The 16,256-nt window shown below is 45.8% G+C and overlaps 1 protein-coding gene across 1 annotated transcript in view; it reads left to right on the plus strand.

Annotated features, from left to right (window-relative positions):
- The window catches only part of ccser1 (coiled-coil serine-rich protein 1), a gene marked incomplete at both ends in the record, with an annotated part of 379,715 nt that overhangs the window by 88,390 nt on the left and 275,069 nt on the right, over positions 1-16,256 (plus strand). The window contains one exon of the mRNA XM_084323183.1: positions 3,209-3,299. Coding sequence (XP_084179309.1) covers positions 3,209-3,299 — 91 coding nt within the window. The remainder of the gene's footprint in view (positions 1-3,208; positions 3,300-16,256) is intronic.

Below are 16,256 nucleotides of genomic sequence, written 5' to 3' on the forward strand. Positions count from 1 at the left end.
TCGGTATCGGAAATTAAGAGTTGGACAATATCGGTATCGGTAAAAAAGCCAATATCGAACATCCCTATTATAAATGCAGTCCATTTACCATTTACCACGTCCACTGATATGTACTGAGCCTGTGGGGAGGTTTCCATCTCATTATTATTATATTTTTTTGGCTGTTAAAGCTGAACTGTGGAACATTGGTACCACCTTGTGGCCGTTAGAAGTTACACAAAATTAAAGCAACACGTTAACGTTATGGGAAATATATGGTAAATGGTAAATGGCGCTTTACAATTTGTTCCTCACATTTGACCTATTCACTCACACATTCACACACCGACAGCAGAGGCAAGGTGCCGACCTGCTCATCGGGAGCAGTTAAGTGTCTCGCTCAAGGATACTTCGACGCGCTGCTGGGAAGAGTTGGAATGAAACTGGCAACCTTTTCCGATTACCAGACGACCGCTCTACCTCACCCCCATATAGTGCTAATTGTAGGACGTTTTGTAGGACGTTTCATAGGACCTTTTGTTGGACACATGTAGGTGCTTCTAGCAACGTCTTTCTCTGCATCTCCAATCATCACCTCGAACGGCGTTATCCACATTGTCCTTCTTTCACAAAGCATTAACACCACAGACGCCTCCCCCCAGCTGGGAAGGAGCGCTCTGTGTGAGTCTCAAAGCCCCGCTGGCAGACGTGGCTGCGCTGCTCTGAGATTTGTGACCCGCAGCTTTAGAGACTGAGCTTCAGTGTGACTGACTGGGCATTGTGACTGATCACCGATCTGAAATTGCCGTCTGGAGTAGTTTTATTTATTTTATTTATTTATTGGTTTAAAATACAGAGACAGTGCATATTAAACATTTATTGTAAATATGCCAGTTTAGCCAGGTTGGCAAATTTTCAACTGTAGTCTCTGGGGCAGGTGACATGAGCACTACAATAATTAAAACACAGTACAATAATTAAAACACAGTAGGAATCAGTAGGTTACAAGCCTGCTGATAAATCACATGTCAATACACTAAACTACATTAAAATACGTTAAAATACATCACATCCCCTCAGTTGAAATGGTCGCACACTTGACCATCTCTCAACCATGATTTTAAGTTAGATTACAATTTTTAATTAAATGTATCTTTGATACTCCCTGAGCCATGTTGGCAGACTGTTCCAGGTGTGGGCTGCTCTCACAGAAAATAGTAGATTTCAATAGCTGTACTTTTACTAAGTGACTTCAGAACACAGGAATAAATTGGTCAAACCCGCTTGAGGAAAATGTATTCGTCAATTGCAGTCAAAGATCTTGATGGTCCAACTTCCTGGGTATTGTAGACCTACCCTTTTTTTTTTGTATCCACTTTTTGTCCTTATTTTTCTATTTTTCTCCCATCCCAATTTCATATTGCCAATTCTCCCCTCCCCTGTTTGGAACGTTGCTAGACTATGCCTCCCACTGGTCTCTCGTAGTGAGGATAGAAGCCTTGCATCACGTGTCCCCTCCGGTACACGAGGAGGCAGCCTGTTGCATCTTTTCACCAGACAGCGCGGACTATCAATGGCGAGGAGTAACGCGTGGGAGGCTCACGCTGCCCCCGATACTTCCTGTCTCTGCTGTACAGGCGTCACCCAACCGACCTGTAGGAGTCGCTGTCCACAACGTCCAATCTCCACCCATCGACTTTCCACCTGCTACCTCTGCCAATTGAGATAGTATGACTACTGGCCCAAGCCGGAGGCAACACTGACTCGGGGAGTCGAGACCGGAGTCTCTTGCATTGGTGACGAGCGCAATCTCCGCTACGCCACCCAGCCGCCTGTAGGCCTACCTTTTTTATAGTGAAATTGACGTCACTCGTCGTATCCTCTGATGGGACGATGACTTGACTATTTGTGTGTGTGTGTGTGTGTGTGTGTGTGTGTGTGTGTGTGTGTGTGTGTGTGTGTGTGTGTGTGTGTGTGTGTGTGTGTGTGTGTGTGTGTGTGTGTGTGTGTGTGTGTGTGTGTGTGTGTGTGTGTGTGTGTGTGTGTGTGTGTGTGTGTGTGTGTGTGTGTGTGTGTGTGTGTGTGTGTGTGTTCCCCAGATGTTCTGTCTTTTTCCTGTCTCCGTGGCACTATGTTCTTGCCAAATATCCTCTGGATAAGCTCACAATCTCGTGATGATATCTGGTTGTGAAAGGGTTTGTTTTTGTGACCTCAGTCAAATAACTCCTGTGTGTCTAACACACACAGACGTCTTTTTGGTTCAACTCTGAGAAGCGACGCTCTAACAGTCGCTGACAGAGGAGGTACAGAGTACAGTGGGGCTGGAATGTGCAGAGAGACATTTACCTGCAGCCGTAGACTCAGTCCCATTAAAGTGAACTTTATCTATTTTAGGATGGTTTGCATCAGAACATCAGTAAAGTGTCTATGTGAGCACAGTTAGAACCACTTAGGTAGAGCTTATACACACACACACACACACACACACACACACACACACACACACACACACACACACACACACACACACACACACACACACACACACACACACACACACACACACACATCATCATTCAAGACAATATGTGATAATGTAGGTGGACCGTAGATATGTAGGGGAAACACGCCACCACAATAACAGCCCCAATGTAGGGATGATATGAAACTGGACTTGACTTGAAGAAGTCTTTATTATGCAGCACCTTGCTACTACATTGTCATGCAGCGAACACACACGTGCGAGATGGGCGGCACATAGGAAAACACACATGCATTTTCTTTTTTTTGGGTCGCCAATGAATTTTCCTCTCTACACTTGACCCGTCCCGTCGTCCTTTCCCCCCAAGGGTCGCCGGGAGCAGACATGGGCTGTGGCGTGGGTTCTGTATTGCCTATATTTATTGTAATGTAATGTACAATATAACCGATAGGGCATACAGACCCTCATCTACACCTTTGTTTAAACTGTTTATTTTTCTCATATTTTTATATTCAGAGTTAATTATATTGTTTGCACTGTTTATTTTTCCTCATATTTCTATATGCAGATCTAATTCTATTGCCTTTATTTACAGTATGTATTTCTACTATTACCCTGCCCATACCTGTACCTCCCCTCCCCCCTCCCCCATGCTGCTATGGCGTGCACATTTCCCCCAAGGGGATCAATAAAGGAATATCTTATCTTATTTTAATAATGTAATATTTTCTCCTGTGTTCTCCTCAGGATGTGTTGAACAACCTGGGTTCCTCAGAGTTGGATGAAGACGATCTGATGTTGGACCTGGACCTCTCTGATGACCAGAGACAACGCCATGGTAAAGTCTATTGATCTATTTCTCCTCAGGCTTTCTCCACCTGGGGGTCCCTACAGGGTAGACCCCTTACATGAATGCATGAATGAATTGTTTATTTCAAACAACAATACAAATTATCAAGAAATAGGAAAGGAATAGGAAGAAGCAATTCGCTTATCAGGTCCTACCCGCTTATTGCATTAACAATATTTTCAAACACAGTGTTACATTTTCTTCCAACAGAATCATCTGTAAACAAAATCACACAAACCCCTTGAATGGGTTTTCTTTGTTCCATGATTAATCTACTATGCTTTTTCTATGCTCTAAAATGGTAAATGGCTGCATTTATCCAAAGCGCTTTATCATCATCATCATCATCATCATTTAATCAATTTGTTCCTCACATTTTACCCATTCACTCACACATTCACACACCAATGGCGAAGGCGACCATGCAAGGTGCCAACCTGCACATCGGGAGCAATTAGTGGTTAAGTGTCTTGCTCAAGGACACTTCGACACGCTGCCCGGGAGGAGCGGGAATCGAACCGGGAACTTCCGGATTACCAGACGACTGCTCTACCTCCTGAGCCACTGTCGCCTGTGGCCGTAGCACTCAAGTTCACCACTGTTTGACTAACAATCTTACTGACCCTTAGCTGCCAGAGTTTGGATAAAAGCATCAGCTAAATGTCTAAATGTAAACTAGTATCTACTTGAATGTTTGGGGTGACCTTGTCTGTAATTTCCCACTCTTTTGAAACTTCAAAACAACTGGTCAAGGCTTCAGCAAAATGCCTTTCCTCTGTTGTCACCACATCTAAAGCCAACGAGTGCAGTTTGTCATCCATTAGGTGTGCTGTCACACCCAGGTAGTTATGGTTGCTTACTGATCTCCAGTCAGTGTAACAAACTGCTCCACTTCCGTCGCCTTTTCACCGCCATACAATTCATGAACTCTTGTGCCAATAGTTCCCCTGGAAGGAGGCTTGTATGACGGGTCTCCTGATCCGGATGACGCCTTGAAACACCCTGGTCTTCAACAATGTTGATGTACCTGTTGTTCGCAGAGATCCATCTAGCGACTGCATCGGTTAGCTTAGCTGCTGTCGCTTTGTTGACAGACTTGCCCCGGCTGCTCTCCCCAGTGTAGTTTGACGAAGACGGTCCTGTCTCAGTGCTTGCATAACATCAGCGAAGATGTGCTTTGCCTGAAGATGGTACTTCACACCTGCCGTGTTTCAGATATTTCATCACTGCAATATGTGCAACAGAACTTTTGTGTCATCTAAATGGTAAAATAAATGGTAAATGGTGCATTTATATAGCAGCTTTTATCCAAAGCGCTTTACAAATTTTTTGTTCCTCATATTTTTACCCATTCACTCACACACAGATGGCAGAGGCGACCATGCAAGGTACCAACCTGCTCATCAGGAGCAGTTAGGGGTTAAGTGTCTTGCTAAAGGACACATCGACACGCTGCCCCGGCAGAGCGGGAATCTAACCGGGAACCTTCTGATTACCAGACAACCGCTCTACCTCCTGAGCCACTGTTGCCCCCATCTAAAGTTCCATCTGGAAGCTTTTAAATTATTTTTTTTTTTAATGAAACTAGACACAACACAATAGATTAACAATAATAATAAACAATACTTCACAGGACGATAACATAAATAATAATAATAACAATAATGACAATACAATTGAAATAATAAAAACAGAATATAAAAATTAAATTATTGCCACAGACATTACGAAAGACATTTCTTCCCCCACTCCCGCCCCCCCAACCCAGGACCCCTCAGGACCAACATCCCGACCCCGCTTCGCCGCTAGATCATGGATTTTACTCTCTCAGCCGCCGATGCCCACAAACCAATGTTGGATTCTTTAACTCCGATTACCCGAGCAGTGGAGATCTCCAAATAAATTACATCTAAGAATCTTAAAGCCCAATTGATCATTGTACGTTTTTCGGATTGTTTCCATCTCATAGCTATCAGTTTCTTGGCTGCTGTAACTCCCACAATTTTTTTTTATTTCTTGTTGTATGGGAGCCGGCAGCTGGGAGATATAGTTTAGGAGTAGTGTTGTTGCGGATAGTGGAATTGTCAGGTCACATATATCCGAAAGCTTAGTGGTTATGATTTTCCAAAATCTAGCCACCGGTGGACATCCCAAAACATGTGCATATAAGTGCCAGTGGTCCCCAGAGCACACAGGGTGCACCGGGAGTCGGCCACCAAACCCATCATACACAGTTTCCTAGGTGTGAGATATGTTCTATGCCTTTCATTCATTATTTACAACATCCACGCTGAAATTATGGGAGGAAGTTGACTTTTTTCTTTTTTTTTTACATTTTGCACCAAATCTGTGTAACAAATGCTATGAACCCCAAACATTTTTGTAAAGCGCTTTGGATAAAAGCGCTATATAAATGCACCATTTACCATTTACCATACTGCTCTAAACCCTTATACTTTCAAAATACGAATGGGTGCCTAATCTAAACGCTGTGTTTATTTATTATACTTATGATTGGAAAAACGTCACACACAGAGCTGAGCTGCATCTCAGTTAATCATAAGGTTCCCAGCTTTCAGATGACGTTCCCTAAAGATCTACTGTTGACCTGCTACCTTTCCCTAAAGATCTACTGTAGACCTGCTACCTTTGAAGATCTACTGTAGACCTGCTACCTTTCCCTAAAGATCTACTGTAGACCTGCTACCTTTCCCTAAAGATCTACTGTAGACCTGCTACCTTTCTCTAAAGATCTACTGTAGACCTGCTACCTTTCTCTAAAGATCTACTGTAGACCTGCTACCTTTCTCTAAAGATCTACTGTAGACCTGCTACCTTTCTCTAAAGATCTACTGTAGACCTGCTACCTTTGAAGATTCAAATCAAATCAAATTTATTTGTAAGGCCCGACAACACACGTTAATGTCCCCATGGGCCGGACACGTCTTCTTTAAACAAGTCGAGAAGAAACATCACAATAAGTCAAGAACAAAACAAGAACACCATAAGGTCCAACAAATTTAAAATAAATGCAAAATAAATTAATGAATGCAAACACTCTCAAACATACCCCACGCGAAGGCAAGGAAAAACTCACTAAAACCTAGCAATAGGAAAAATGCACCACAGGCAGTGTGGAGGAGAGAAAACGTAGAAGTGTTGCATAGTAGTGTTGCAGACGGACAGTTGGTAAGCATGCACTCATGTGTGTAGTGAAACACAGATGAGTGCATGCAATAGCAACTGAACATTTTGAAAAATTTAAGATAGAGCTGATAGCAACTGAACATTTTGAAAGATTAAAGATAGAGCTGATAGCGGATCTATTTGAGGCACAGGAGCAGCGCAAAGAGGGTCGCGTCCTCCCCGTCTTAATCACGGGACGTTCAACACTCCGATCATCGCTCCGAGACAGCCGGAGACAGGGAGATAGGGGGCGGCGCAGAGAGGGTCGCAACCTCCCCGTCATCATCGCGGGACGTCCAGCACTCCGGTCATCACTACAAGACAGCCGGAGACAGGGAGACAGGAGGGCATGCAGCGAGGGTCGCATCCTCCCTGTCTTCATCACGGGACGTCCGACACTCCGGTCATCACTCCAGGACAGCAACTCACGGGGAGACGGGACAGGCGTTAGACAGCTCGCGTGATTGTAATGGGCGGACATAGCAATATATACAAGTGGTAAGCATATATGTGAATAGAATAGATATATGAAGTAAGCATATTATGTGAATAGAATAGAAGTACTTAACCCAGCAATGAAACCACGTTGACAGACCACAAACCACGTTGACAGACCACGGACAGAAGACGGTAAGAAGCTGATCCATGGCCTCGTGGTACACGTAGAGCAGTCACTGCAATCTTGGCCAAGACCCCGAGACATCCACCACCTTGGTCAGCACTACGAGACAAGCACTCCGAGAGATGGGGGGGGGGGGGTTGGGTCAAGTCAAGTCAAGAGTTTTATTTGTCACGGCATACAAGTATACAATGAAATGCGGGGGGTCTTGGGACAGGGGTTAGAGAGTTCCCATGTTTGTAGTGGGTGGAGATGGAGCAACAGATACATGCAGTGAGCACATGCACACATGGCGACGGCAGAACCACAGTATACAAGGAAATTGTGAAATAGAGCAATAGATAGAACCACTGCAAGCGCATGGACACAGGGTGAGATACGAGACAACAGCCCAGGGCCGCACACCCCGTGGGGGCAGGAGGAGCCACTCAGAAGGTTCAGCACTGCAGGCCAGACAGAAGGCGGTACGAAGCCGTTCCACGGGACCGGCCGAGACAGATACAGAGGCCAAAAGGATAGACATCCTAACTAAACTAGACAGATTAATCTAAAGGTCAGTCCCCGACCAGGTGAGATCAGGGTAGGTTGAAGGAGAGAGAGAAAATATGGGTCTTAAGCAGGGATTTAAAAGCTTCGACAGAGCAGGCGCCCCTAACGATGGCAGGTAATTTGTTCCACAGGTAGGGAGCGCGGTAGACAAAGGCTCTGTGGCCGGCGGATTTCTTTTTAACCCTAGGAATCGATAGAAGCCCCGCATTTCTACTGTAGACCTGCTACCTTTCTCTAAAGATCTACTGTAGACCTGCTACCTTTCTCTAAAGATCTACTGTAGACCTGCTACCTTTCTCTAAAGATCTACTGTAGACCTGCTACCTTTCTCTAAAGATCTACTGTAGACCTGCTACCTTTCTCTAAAGATCTACTGTAGACCTGCTACCTTTCTCTAAAGATCTACTGTAGACCTGCTACCTTTCTCTAAAGATCTACTGTAGACCTGCTACCTTTCTCTAAAGATCTACTGTTGACCTGCTACTAGGGCTGTACCGAATGTAATTTTTTTTTACATTCGAAGCTTCTATTGAAGTATTCGAACGAAGCTTTGAATGTCTATAAAAAAAAAAATTACTTAAAAAAAAATCATACTAAATCCTCAATTTGAATAAAGTGATTAATCTGATTAAATTAGTATTTTTCTTTTATTAAATCAACTTTCTTTAATGAATATAACTAATCAGTTTCGTCAACATAAATAATCCAATAAGGGCACGGTTGGTATGAAAGTGATGGTGACGTCTTATAGTATAATATTATAATAGTGTTTTTTTAATAAAAGAATTAATAATTCGAATGTTGATTTAGAATTTGAATGTCAACATTATGATCGAAGCTTCGAATCATTCGGTACAGCCCTATCTACTACCTTTCCTTGAAGATCTACTGTTGACCTGCTACAGTACCTTTCTCTGAAGACAGAAACAGGTCTATGTGGGTCTCAGAGGGTTAATATTCTGTGTGTGTTTATTTGGATTGTGTTTTCTTCAATTCAATCAAGGTAATATTACAAGGTTTGGTTTCGCCACAGCCTCCGGATTTCTCAGCATCCAGAGAAATCCTCTGGAGACAGAGTGTAGGCTCCATGTTTGACTTCAAGTACAGTCAGCTGTATTATATTTCCCAGTTGGCTCCAAACCAAGTGTTTGTTTGCATTTGTGTGCGTGTCTGTGTGTGTGTGTTTGTATGTATACATGTGTGTACATTCACGTGTGTGTGTGTGTGTGTATGTGTGTGTGTGTATGCGTGTTTATATGTATACATGTGTGTGTACATTCACGTGTGTGTGTGTGTGTGTGTTGGTCTGGCGTTGACCTTTATCTACAGGGACTCTGAGCCAGTGGAGGGAGCAGCTTGTCTCTCCAGGTCTCATCCAGGAGTCCTCCACATACTCTCGAGGGCCAAGTAGTTCAACACTTTTAATCCCTATCTGATCGGATCAGATTTGGATTTTGGGTAGTAAAAAAAAAAAAAAAGTTCCCCACTGTCGGCCTGGGGAGTCGTACATCCATATTGATAGATTTCGACCAGAATCAGCCAGTATCACCTCTTCATCTGTGTTCGTGTAGTTTCTGCGTTGTGTTTATCTCTCTCTCCGAAGTCGACCTTCTCATACGGGCTGTACATCGATGTCATCCCCCTTTAATGCAATCCGTTTATGCAAGAATTTGACACTGGCAGACGTTGGTACCTTTCTTGGAAAACGTTGTTTATTCTATAAACAGTACCAGATGGAAAACAGTTCTGTATTGTCCTTGAAAAGTCTTTGAAGAAACTAAATTCATTATTCTAATGATCTCTCCTGTTACCCCGCTCGGTGGTCGTTGCGGCCTAGCTGTCATCCAAAAGCCTTCCCCGATGTCGTGGCACTTCATTCCTCCCCTCCACCCCTCCCCGTGAGGGGGGGGGGGATCATTTCAAAGTTTCTGATCAACGCTTCTTCTCCTCTGTGCGTCGTATCTCAGTCTAACTTACACTGCAAGAAACTCACAGCTATAAACTATAGTCCTTAGCAACGGCTGACCGCCCCTAGTAACCGCTACTACGTGACACGCCCTGGCTCTTTGACCCAAATCACTATAGCAATGGCACCTCTGTGGTTACACTGCTATGTGACGACTGCCCAGCGCTGCTGTAGATCCCCTCCCTGCTGAACAGGCGCCCCGACCGACCAGTAGCAGTCACAGTTTACAACGACCAGGACACACACCCCACCGGCTTCCCACCCCGCTAACACTGCCAATTGTGTTAGTAGTAGGGATGCACCGAAATTTCGGCCACCAAAAGTTTTCGGCCGAAAATGGCCAAAAATGTTCTTTCGGCTTTCGGCCGAAAGAGTTTTTTCACCGAAAATATATCACCGAAACAGAAACAACCTGTAACCTAACGCGTGTTGTTGTGAAGATGTCATCAAAACGCGGCTTCAGTCATTACATGCGCAACGTGAGCTCTTCAGTCCTGCGTTCTGCAGCCTGTGATAACTCCTCTTGGGACTCGGGAGTCGCGCTGTTTCTATGTAAACTCTGCGCGCAACGCGTCCAATAAATGCATCTTTAACATTTATCCTTATTTACTATATGCCCGTCGCGGTTAATCACTGAGTGATCTAATATGCATATTCTTCAGAGCGAGAGGGGGAGGGATTGTGTTTCTCACATTGACGCTGTCTGTCGTTGATAATATAATCTGAAGAGCATTATTATTATTACCATTCTCGAGAATACACGTCGCGCGTCTACTGTGCCAAAGTCAAGAGAGCACATTCATCTGGGGACTAGAAAGGTGCGCTCAGTAGAGCACATATGTCCGCCATGGCGGCAGCCACACGTCTTCTCTCTCTCTCTCTATCTATCTATCTATCTATCTATCTATCTATCTATCTATCTATCTATCTATCTATCTATCTATCTATCTATCTATCTATCTATCTATCTATCTATCTATCTATCTATCTATCTATCTATCTATCTATCTATCTATCTACCTCTCTCTCTCTCTCTCTCTCTCTCTCTCTTTCTCTCTCTCTCTCTCTCTCTCTCTCTCTCTCTCTCTGATTGATTGAAAACTTTATTAACAGATTGCAGAATGGGTACAATACAGTACAGCTCAATACACACAATTGTTAAGGGGTTGCAGACCAGAGAAAGACTTTCGTCTTGTTTACATCAGGGTCCCCCATTTTCAATTCATCAGGACATATGACATACATGACATACAGATAGACAGTACTGCTACATCTATACATTTATTTATTATGTGATACAAAAAGAGTCCAGAAAAGGAGTATATTCATTTGATGTAGAAACTGTACATTGGAGGAGGTGGTGGGGGGGGGGGGGAAACACTGTACAACTGTACAAGCAAAGCTGTACATTGGAATATTGACAACCATACTAGGTAATTTACTGTACATTGGAGGGGGTACTTTTATATAAAATGCTTACTGTAGCCACTACAGTAACATCATTAAGTCTGCTATAAGCTATTCTCCCTCTCATGTGTGCAGATCTTTATGCAGTTTTAAAGCACATTGGCTTTGTTCTGAATGCACTTTGTAGTTATCCTACAGAGAAAAGAAAATGCACTTGACTTGGAATTAATGTACTGTATGCATTCAGAAGTGCTGAATAAATGTTTTATGGACCCATAATAGTGATTATTTATTATTTAAGTTAAGTTTTGCCATAATCATATATTTTTCCATAATCAGGTAGCTGAACAACATTGGTAAAAAAATATTCTATTCTATGAATCATTTTCGGCATTCGGTTTTCGGCCAACTGTTTCCTATTTTCGGTATCGGTTTCGGCCAAGAATTTCCCATTCGGTGCATCCCTAGTTAGTAGGGACGACTGACCAAGCCGGAGGTACCGCTGACAGCTGGATTCGATCCCAGAGTCTATGCAGTGGTACAGTAGGCGAGTGCTTAGTCCACTGCACTACCCAGCCGCACCTGTCTCCTTGTATTCTTTTTTCATATCCACTAGATGGAGATCGGTAGGATTAAAGCACTGATATTCAGGATCTAGTCATCTTGACAAGTCTGAATCTGGATCAGGGTGATCCTATCCTGAATTGCTTTGAAATACCGGGTCAAAATCTGACCGAGTTGTCTGATCCTGGATCACAAAAAATGGGATTTCAAAATCTGATCTGATTGAGATTAAAAGCTTTGAACTTCTGGGCCCAGGTATCATACAGGAGTCATTTGTATACATTCCTCCCTGGAACCCCCTGACCCCCCGGACCCTGACCCCTGAGAAGCAACGCTCTAACAGTCGCTGACAGAGCAGGTACACAGTACAGTGGGGCTGGAATGTGCAGAGAGACATTTACCTGCAGCCGTAGACTCAGTTCCGTTAAAGTGAACTTTATCTATTTTAGGATGGTTTGCATCAGAACATCACTGAAGTGTCTATGTGAGCACAGTTAGAACCACTTAGTTAGAGCTTATGCACGCACGCACACACACACACACACACACACACACACACACACACACACACACACACACACACACACACACACTGATCTCACTGATACAAACACAAGTGCTGCTAAACAAATGATACTCCTTAGATGCAAGTTCACAGACCACCCCTCCACCTTAGTTCACAGACCACCCTCCACCTTAGTTCACAGACCACCCCTCCACCTTAGTTCACAGACCACCCTCCACCTTAGTTCACAGACCACCCTCCACCTTAGTTCACAGACCACCCTCCACCTTAGTTCACAGACCACCCTCCCCCTTAGTTCACAGACCACCCTCCACCTTAGTTCACAGACCACCCTCCACCTTAGTTCACAGACCACCCTCCACCTTAGTTCACAGACCACCCTCCACCTTAGTTCACAGACCACCCCTCCCCCTTAGTTCACAGACCACCCTCCCCCTTAGTTCACAGACCACCCTCCACCTTAGTTCACAGACCACCCTCCACCTTAGTTCACAGACCACCCTCCACCTTAGTTCACAGACCACCCTCCACCTTAGTTCACAGACCACCCTCCACCTTAGTTCACAGACCACCCCTCCACCTTAGTTCACAGACCACCCTCCACCTTAGTTCACAGACCACCCCTCCACCTTAGTTCACAGACCACCCTCCACCTTAGTTCACAGACCACCCTCCACCTTAGTTCACAGACCACCCTCCACCTTAGTTCACAGACCACCCTCCACCTTAGTTCACAGACCACCCTCCACCTTAGTTCACAGACCACCCTCCACCTTAGTTCACAGACCACCCTCCACCTTAGTTCACAGACCACCCTCCACCTTAGTTCACAGACCACCCTCCACCTTAGTTCACAGACCACCCTCCACCTTAGTTCACAGACCACCCTCCACCTTAGTTCACAGAACACCCTCCACCTTAGTTCACAGACCACCCCTCCACCTTAGTTCACAGACCACCCTCCACCTTAGTTCACAGACCACCCCTCCACCTTAGTTCACAGACCACCCTCCACCTTAGTTCACAGACCACCCCTCCACCTTAGTTCACAGACCACCCTCCACCTTAGTTCACAGACCACCCTCCACCTTAGTTCACAGACCACCCTCCACCTTAGTTCACAGAACACCCTCCACCTTAGTTCACAGACCACCCCTCCACCTTAGTTCACAGACCACCCTCCACCTTAGTTCACAGACCACCCTCCACCTTAGTTCACAGACCACCCTCCACCTTAGTTCACAGACCACCCCTCCACCTTAGTTCACAGACCACCCTCCACCTTAGTTCACAGACCACCCTCCACCTTAGTTCACAGACCACCCTCCACCTTAGTTCACAGACCACCCTCCACCTTAGTTCACAGACCACCCCTCCACCTTAGTTCACAGACCACCCCTCCACCTTAGTTCACAGACCACCCTCCACCTTAGTTCACAGAACACCCTCCACCTTAGTTCACAGACCACCCTCCACCTTAGTTCACAGACCACCCTCCACCTTAGTTCACAGACCACCCCTCCACCTTAGTTCACAGAACACCCTCCACCTTAGTTCACAGACCACCCTCCACCTTAGTTCACAGACCACCCTCCACCTTAGTTCACAGACCACCCTCCACCTTAGTTCACAGACCACCCCTCCACCTTAGTTCACAGACCACCCTCCACCTTAGTTCACAGACCACCCCTCCACCTTAGTTCACAGACCACCCTCCACCTTAGTTCACAGACCACCCCTCCACCTTAGTTCACAGACCACCCTCCACCTTAGTTCACAGACCACCCCTCCACCTTAGTTCACAGACCACCCTCCACCTTAGTTCACAGACCACCCTCCACCTTAGTTCACAGACCACCCCTCCACCTTAGTTCACAGACCACCACCCTCCACCTTAGTTCACAGACCACCCTCCACCTTAGTTCACAGACCACCCCTCCACCTTAGTTCACCCCCAGATACCCCTATTAAAGAAGACTCCTTCACTGAAGCTATGGGGGGGAAGGCTGGGTGGCACAGCGGACTAAGCGCTCGTCACCAACGCGAGAGACACTGGTATCGAATCCGGCTGTCGGCGTTGCCTCCGGCTTGGCCGGCCGTCATACTGGCTTAATTGGCAGAGTCAGCGGCCAATTGGCAGACTCCTACAGGTCGGTCAGGGCGCCTGCACAGCGAGGAAGGGAGATGGTGAGCCTCCCACACGTTACACCTCACCAATGAGAGTCCGCGCTGTCAGGTGAAAAGAAGTGGCTGGCTGACTCTGCATGTATCGGAGGGGACATGCGATAGTATCTATCAACCCTCCCTAGACCGTCCAGTGGGGGGCAAATGCGAGCAATGACCAGTAAGGGGGGGGGCTATTGCTTATTAACAGCGGAGCAGTGCTGCCGTTGCTTCCGCGTTTTCCCTGATTGGCTGCCACACGCCCCGCGGCAGGTGCGGCAACCGCGGAGCGGAGCGGCAGAGCTTGCGGCATTATGTAGCCCTAATCCGCCATGATTTTCATTCGAAGCTCAGCTCACCTGGCAGCGCAGCGGTCCTGCGATCCTGCGGTCCGTTGTTGACAAGTTCAAATCCCATAAATTTTTTTTTAACGTGTATTCTTTTGCCGGTTAAGGGTAGGCATGGTTAAGGTTAAGGTTAAGGTTAGGCATTGTTTCGGAGTTGGTTAAGGTTAGAACGGTTAAGTTTAGGCGCTGTTAAGGAGCTGGTTAAGGTTAGAGTTTGTCTTAGAGAATGGCAATATTCTTTATATGGTTAAGGTTAAGGTTAGGCATGGTTAAGGTTAAGGTTAAGGTTAGGCATTGTTTCGGAGTTGGTTAAGGTTAGAACGGTTAAGTTTAGGCGCTGTTAAGGAGCTGGTTAAGGTTAGAGTTTGTCTTAGAGAATGGCAATATTCTTTATATGGTTAAGGTTAAGGTTAGGCATGGTTAAGGTTAAGGTTAAGGTTAGGCATTGTTTCAGAGTTGGTTAAGGTTAGAACGGTTAAGTTTAGGCGCTGTTAAGGAGCTGGTTAAGGTTAGCGTTTGTCTTAGAGAATGGCAATAGACAGCCTATTTCCGCACTGCCGCTCTCTCGCGCTGCCGCGGTCACATGGTCAAATTGTCACATTCTTGCACTGCTCCGCTGTTTAAAAAGCAACACGCGGGGGGGGGGGGGGGGGGGGGGGGGGAATTGGCACGACTAAATTGGGATGGGAGAAAAACACAGAAAACAGGAGGAGAAAAAGTGGATAAAAAAAAAAAAAAGCTATGGAGGGGAAGACGACCGCAGAGTGATGGGATGGATGTCACAACAACAAGATCGCTAACGCTGTGGTGTCCTTGACGAAGACGGACAGGAGCACTTGGATTGGTCCCCTGGCGCGGCTCACGTTGACGCCTGTCTGCTCCCGGCTGCCCTTGGGGGGAAGGGCGACGGGATGGGTTAATCGCAGATACGAATTGCATGCATGCATCGCATGTGTGCCAATTGATGACCTCGGAGCAGGTCCTAAATTATTATTATTTAATGTGTTATATCCCTCGGCACTGGTATACTGGGCAAAAAATACATTATTGATATCCTGTTATCCAAAGCAATATTAATAAAGTTAAACCTTCTTTGATGTTTTCATGAAGCTCTTCAATAATTTATCAAAATAAAATGAATACTAAATAGACTGCATTTATATGAACTGCATTTGTAGATCACTTTTATCCAAACTTGTGCCTCACATCCACCCATTCACTCACACACTCACACGGCAGAGGCGACCAGGCAAGGTGCCCACCTGCTCCTGGAGAGCAGTGAGGTCTTAAGTGTTCACTACCACACGCTGCCGGGAGGAGCGGGAATCGAACCGGGGACCTCTCTACCTCAGGAGGAGCGGGAATCGAACCGGGGACCTCTCTACCTCAGGAGGAGCGGGAATCGAACCGGGGACCTCTCTACCTCATTTATTTTCTGTTTTTCTCCCATCCCAATTTAGTCGTGCCAATTCCCCCCTCCCCTGTCTTGATCGTTGCTTGCATGTGCCCCCCACTGGTCGGTCGTAGGGAGGGTTGAAGAATCTATCGCATGTCCCCTCCGATACATGCAGAGTCAGCCAGCCACTTCTTTTCACCTGGCAGCGAGGACTCTCACCGG

The sequence above is a fragment of the Notolepis coatsorum genome (assembly GCF_963971535.1).
Source record: "Notolepis coatsorum genome assembly, chromosome: 10".
Taxonomy (NCBI): Eukaryota; Metazoa; Chordata; class Actinopteri; order Aulopiformes; family Paralepididae; genus Notolepis; species Notolepis coatsorum.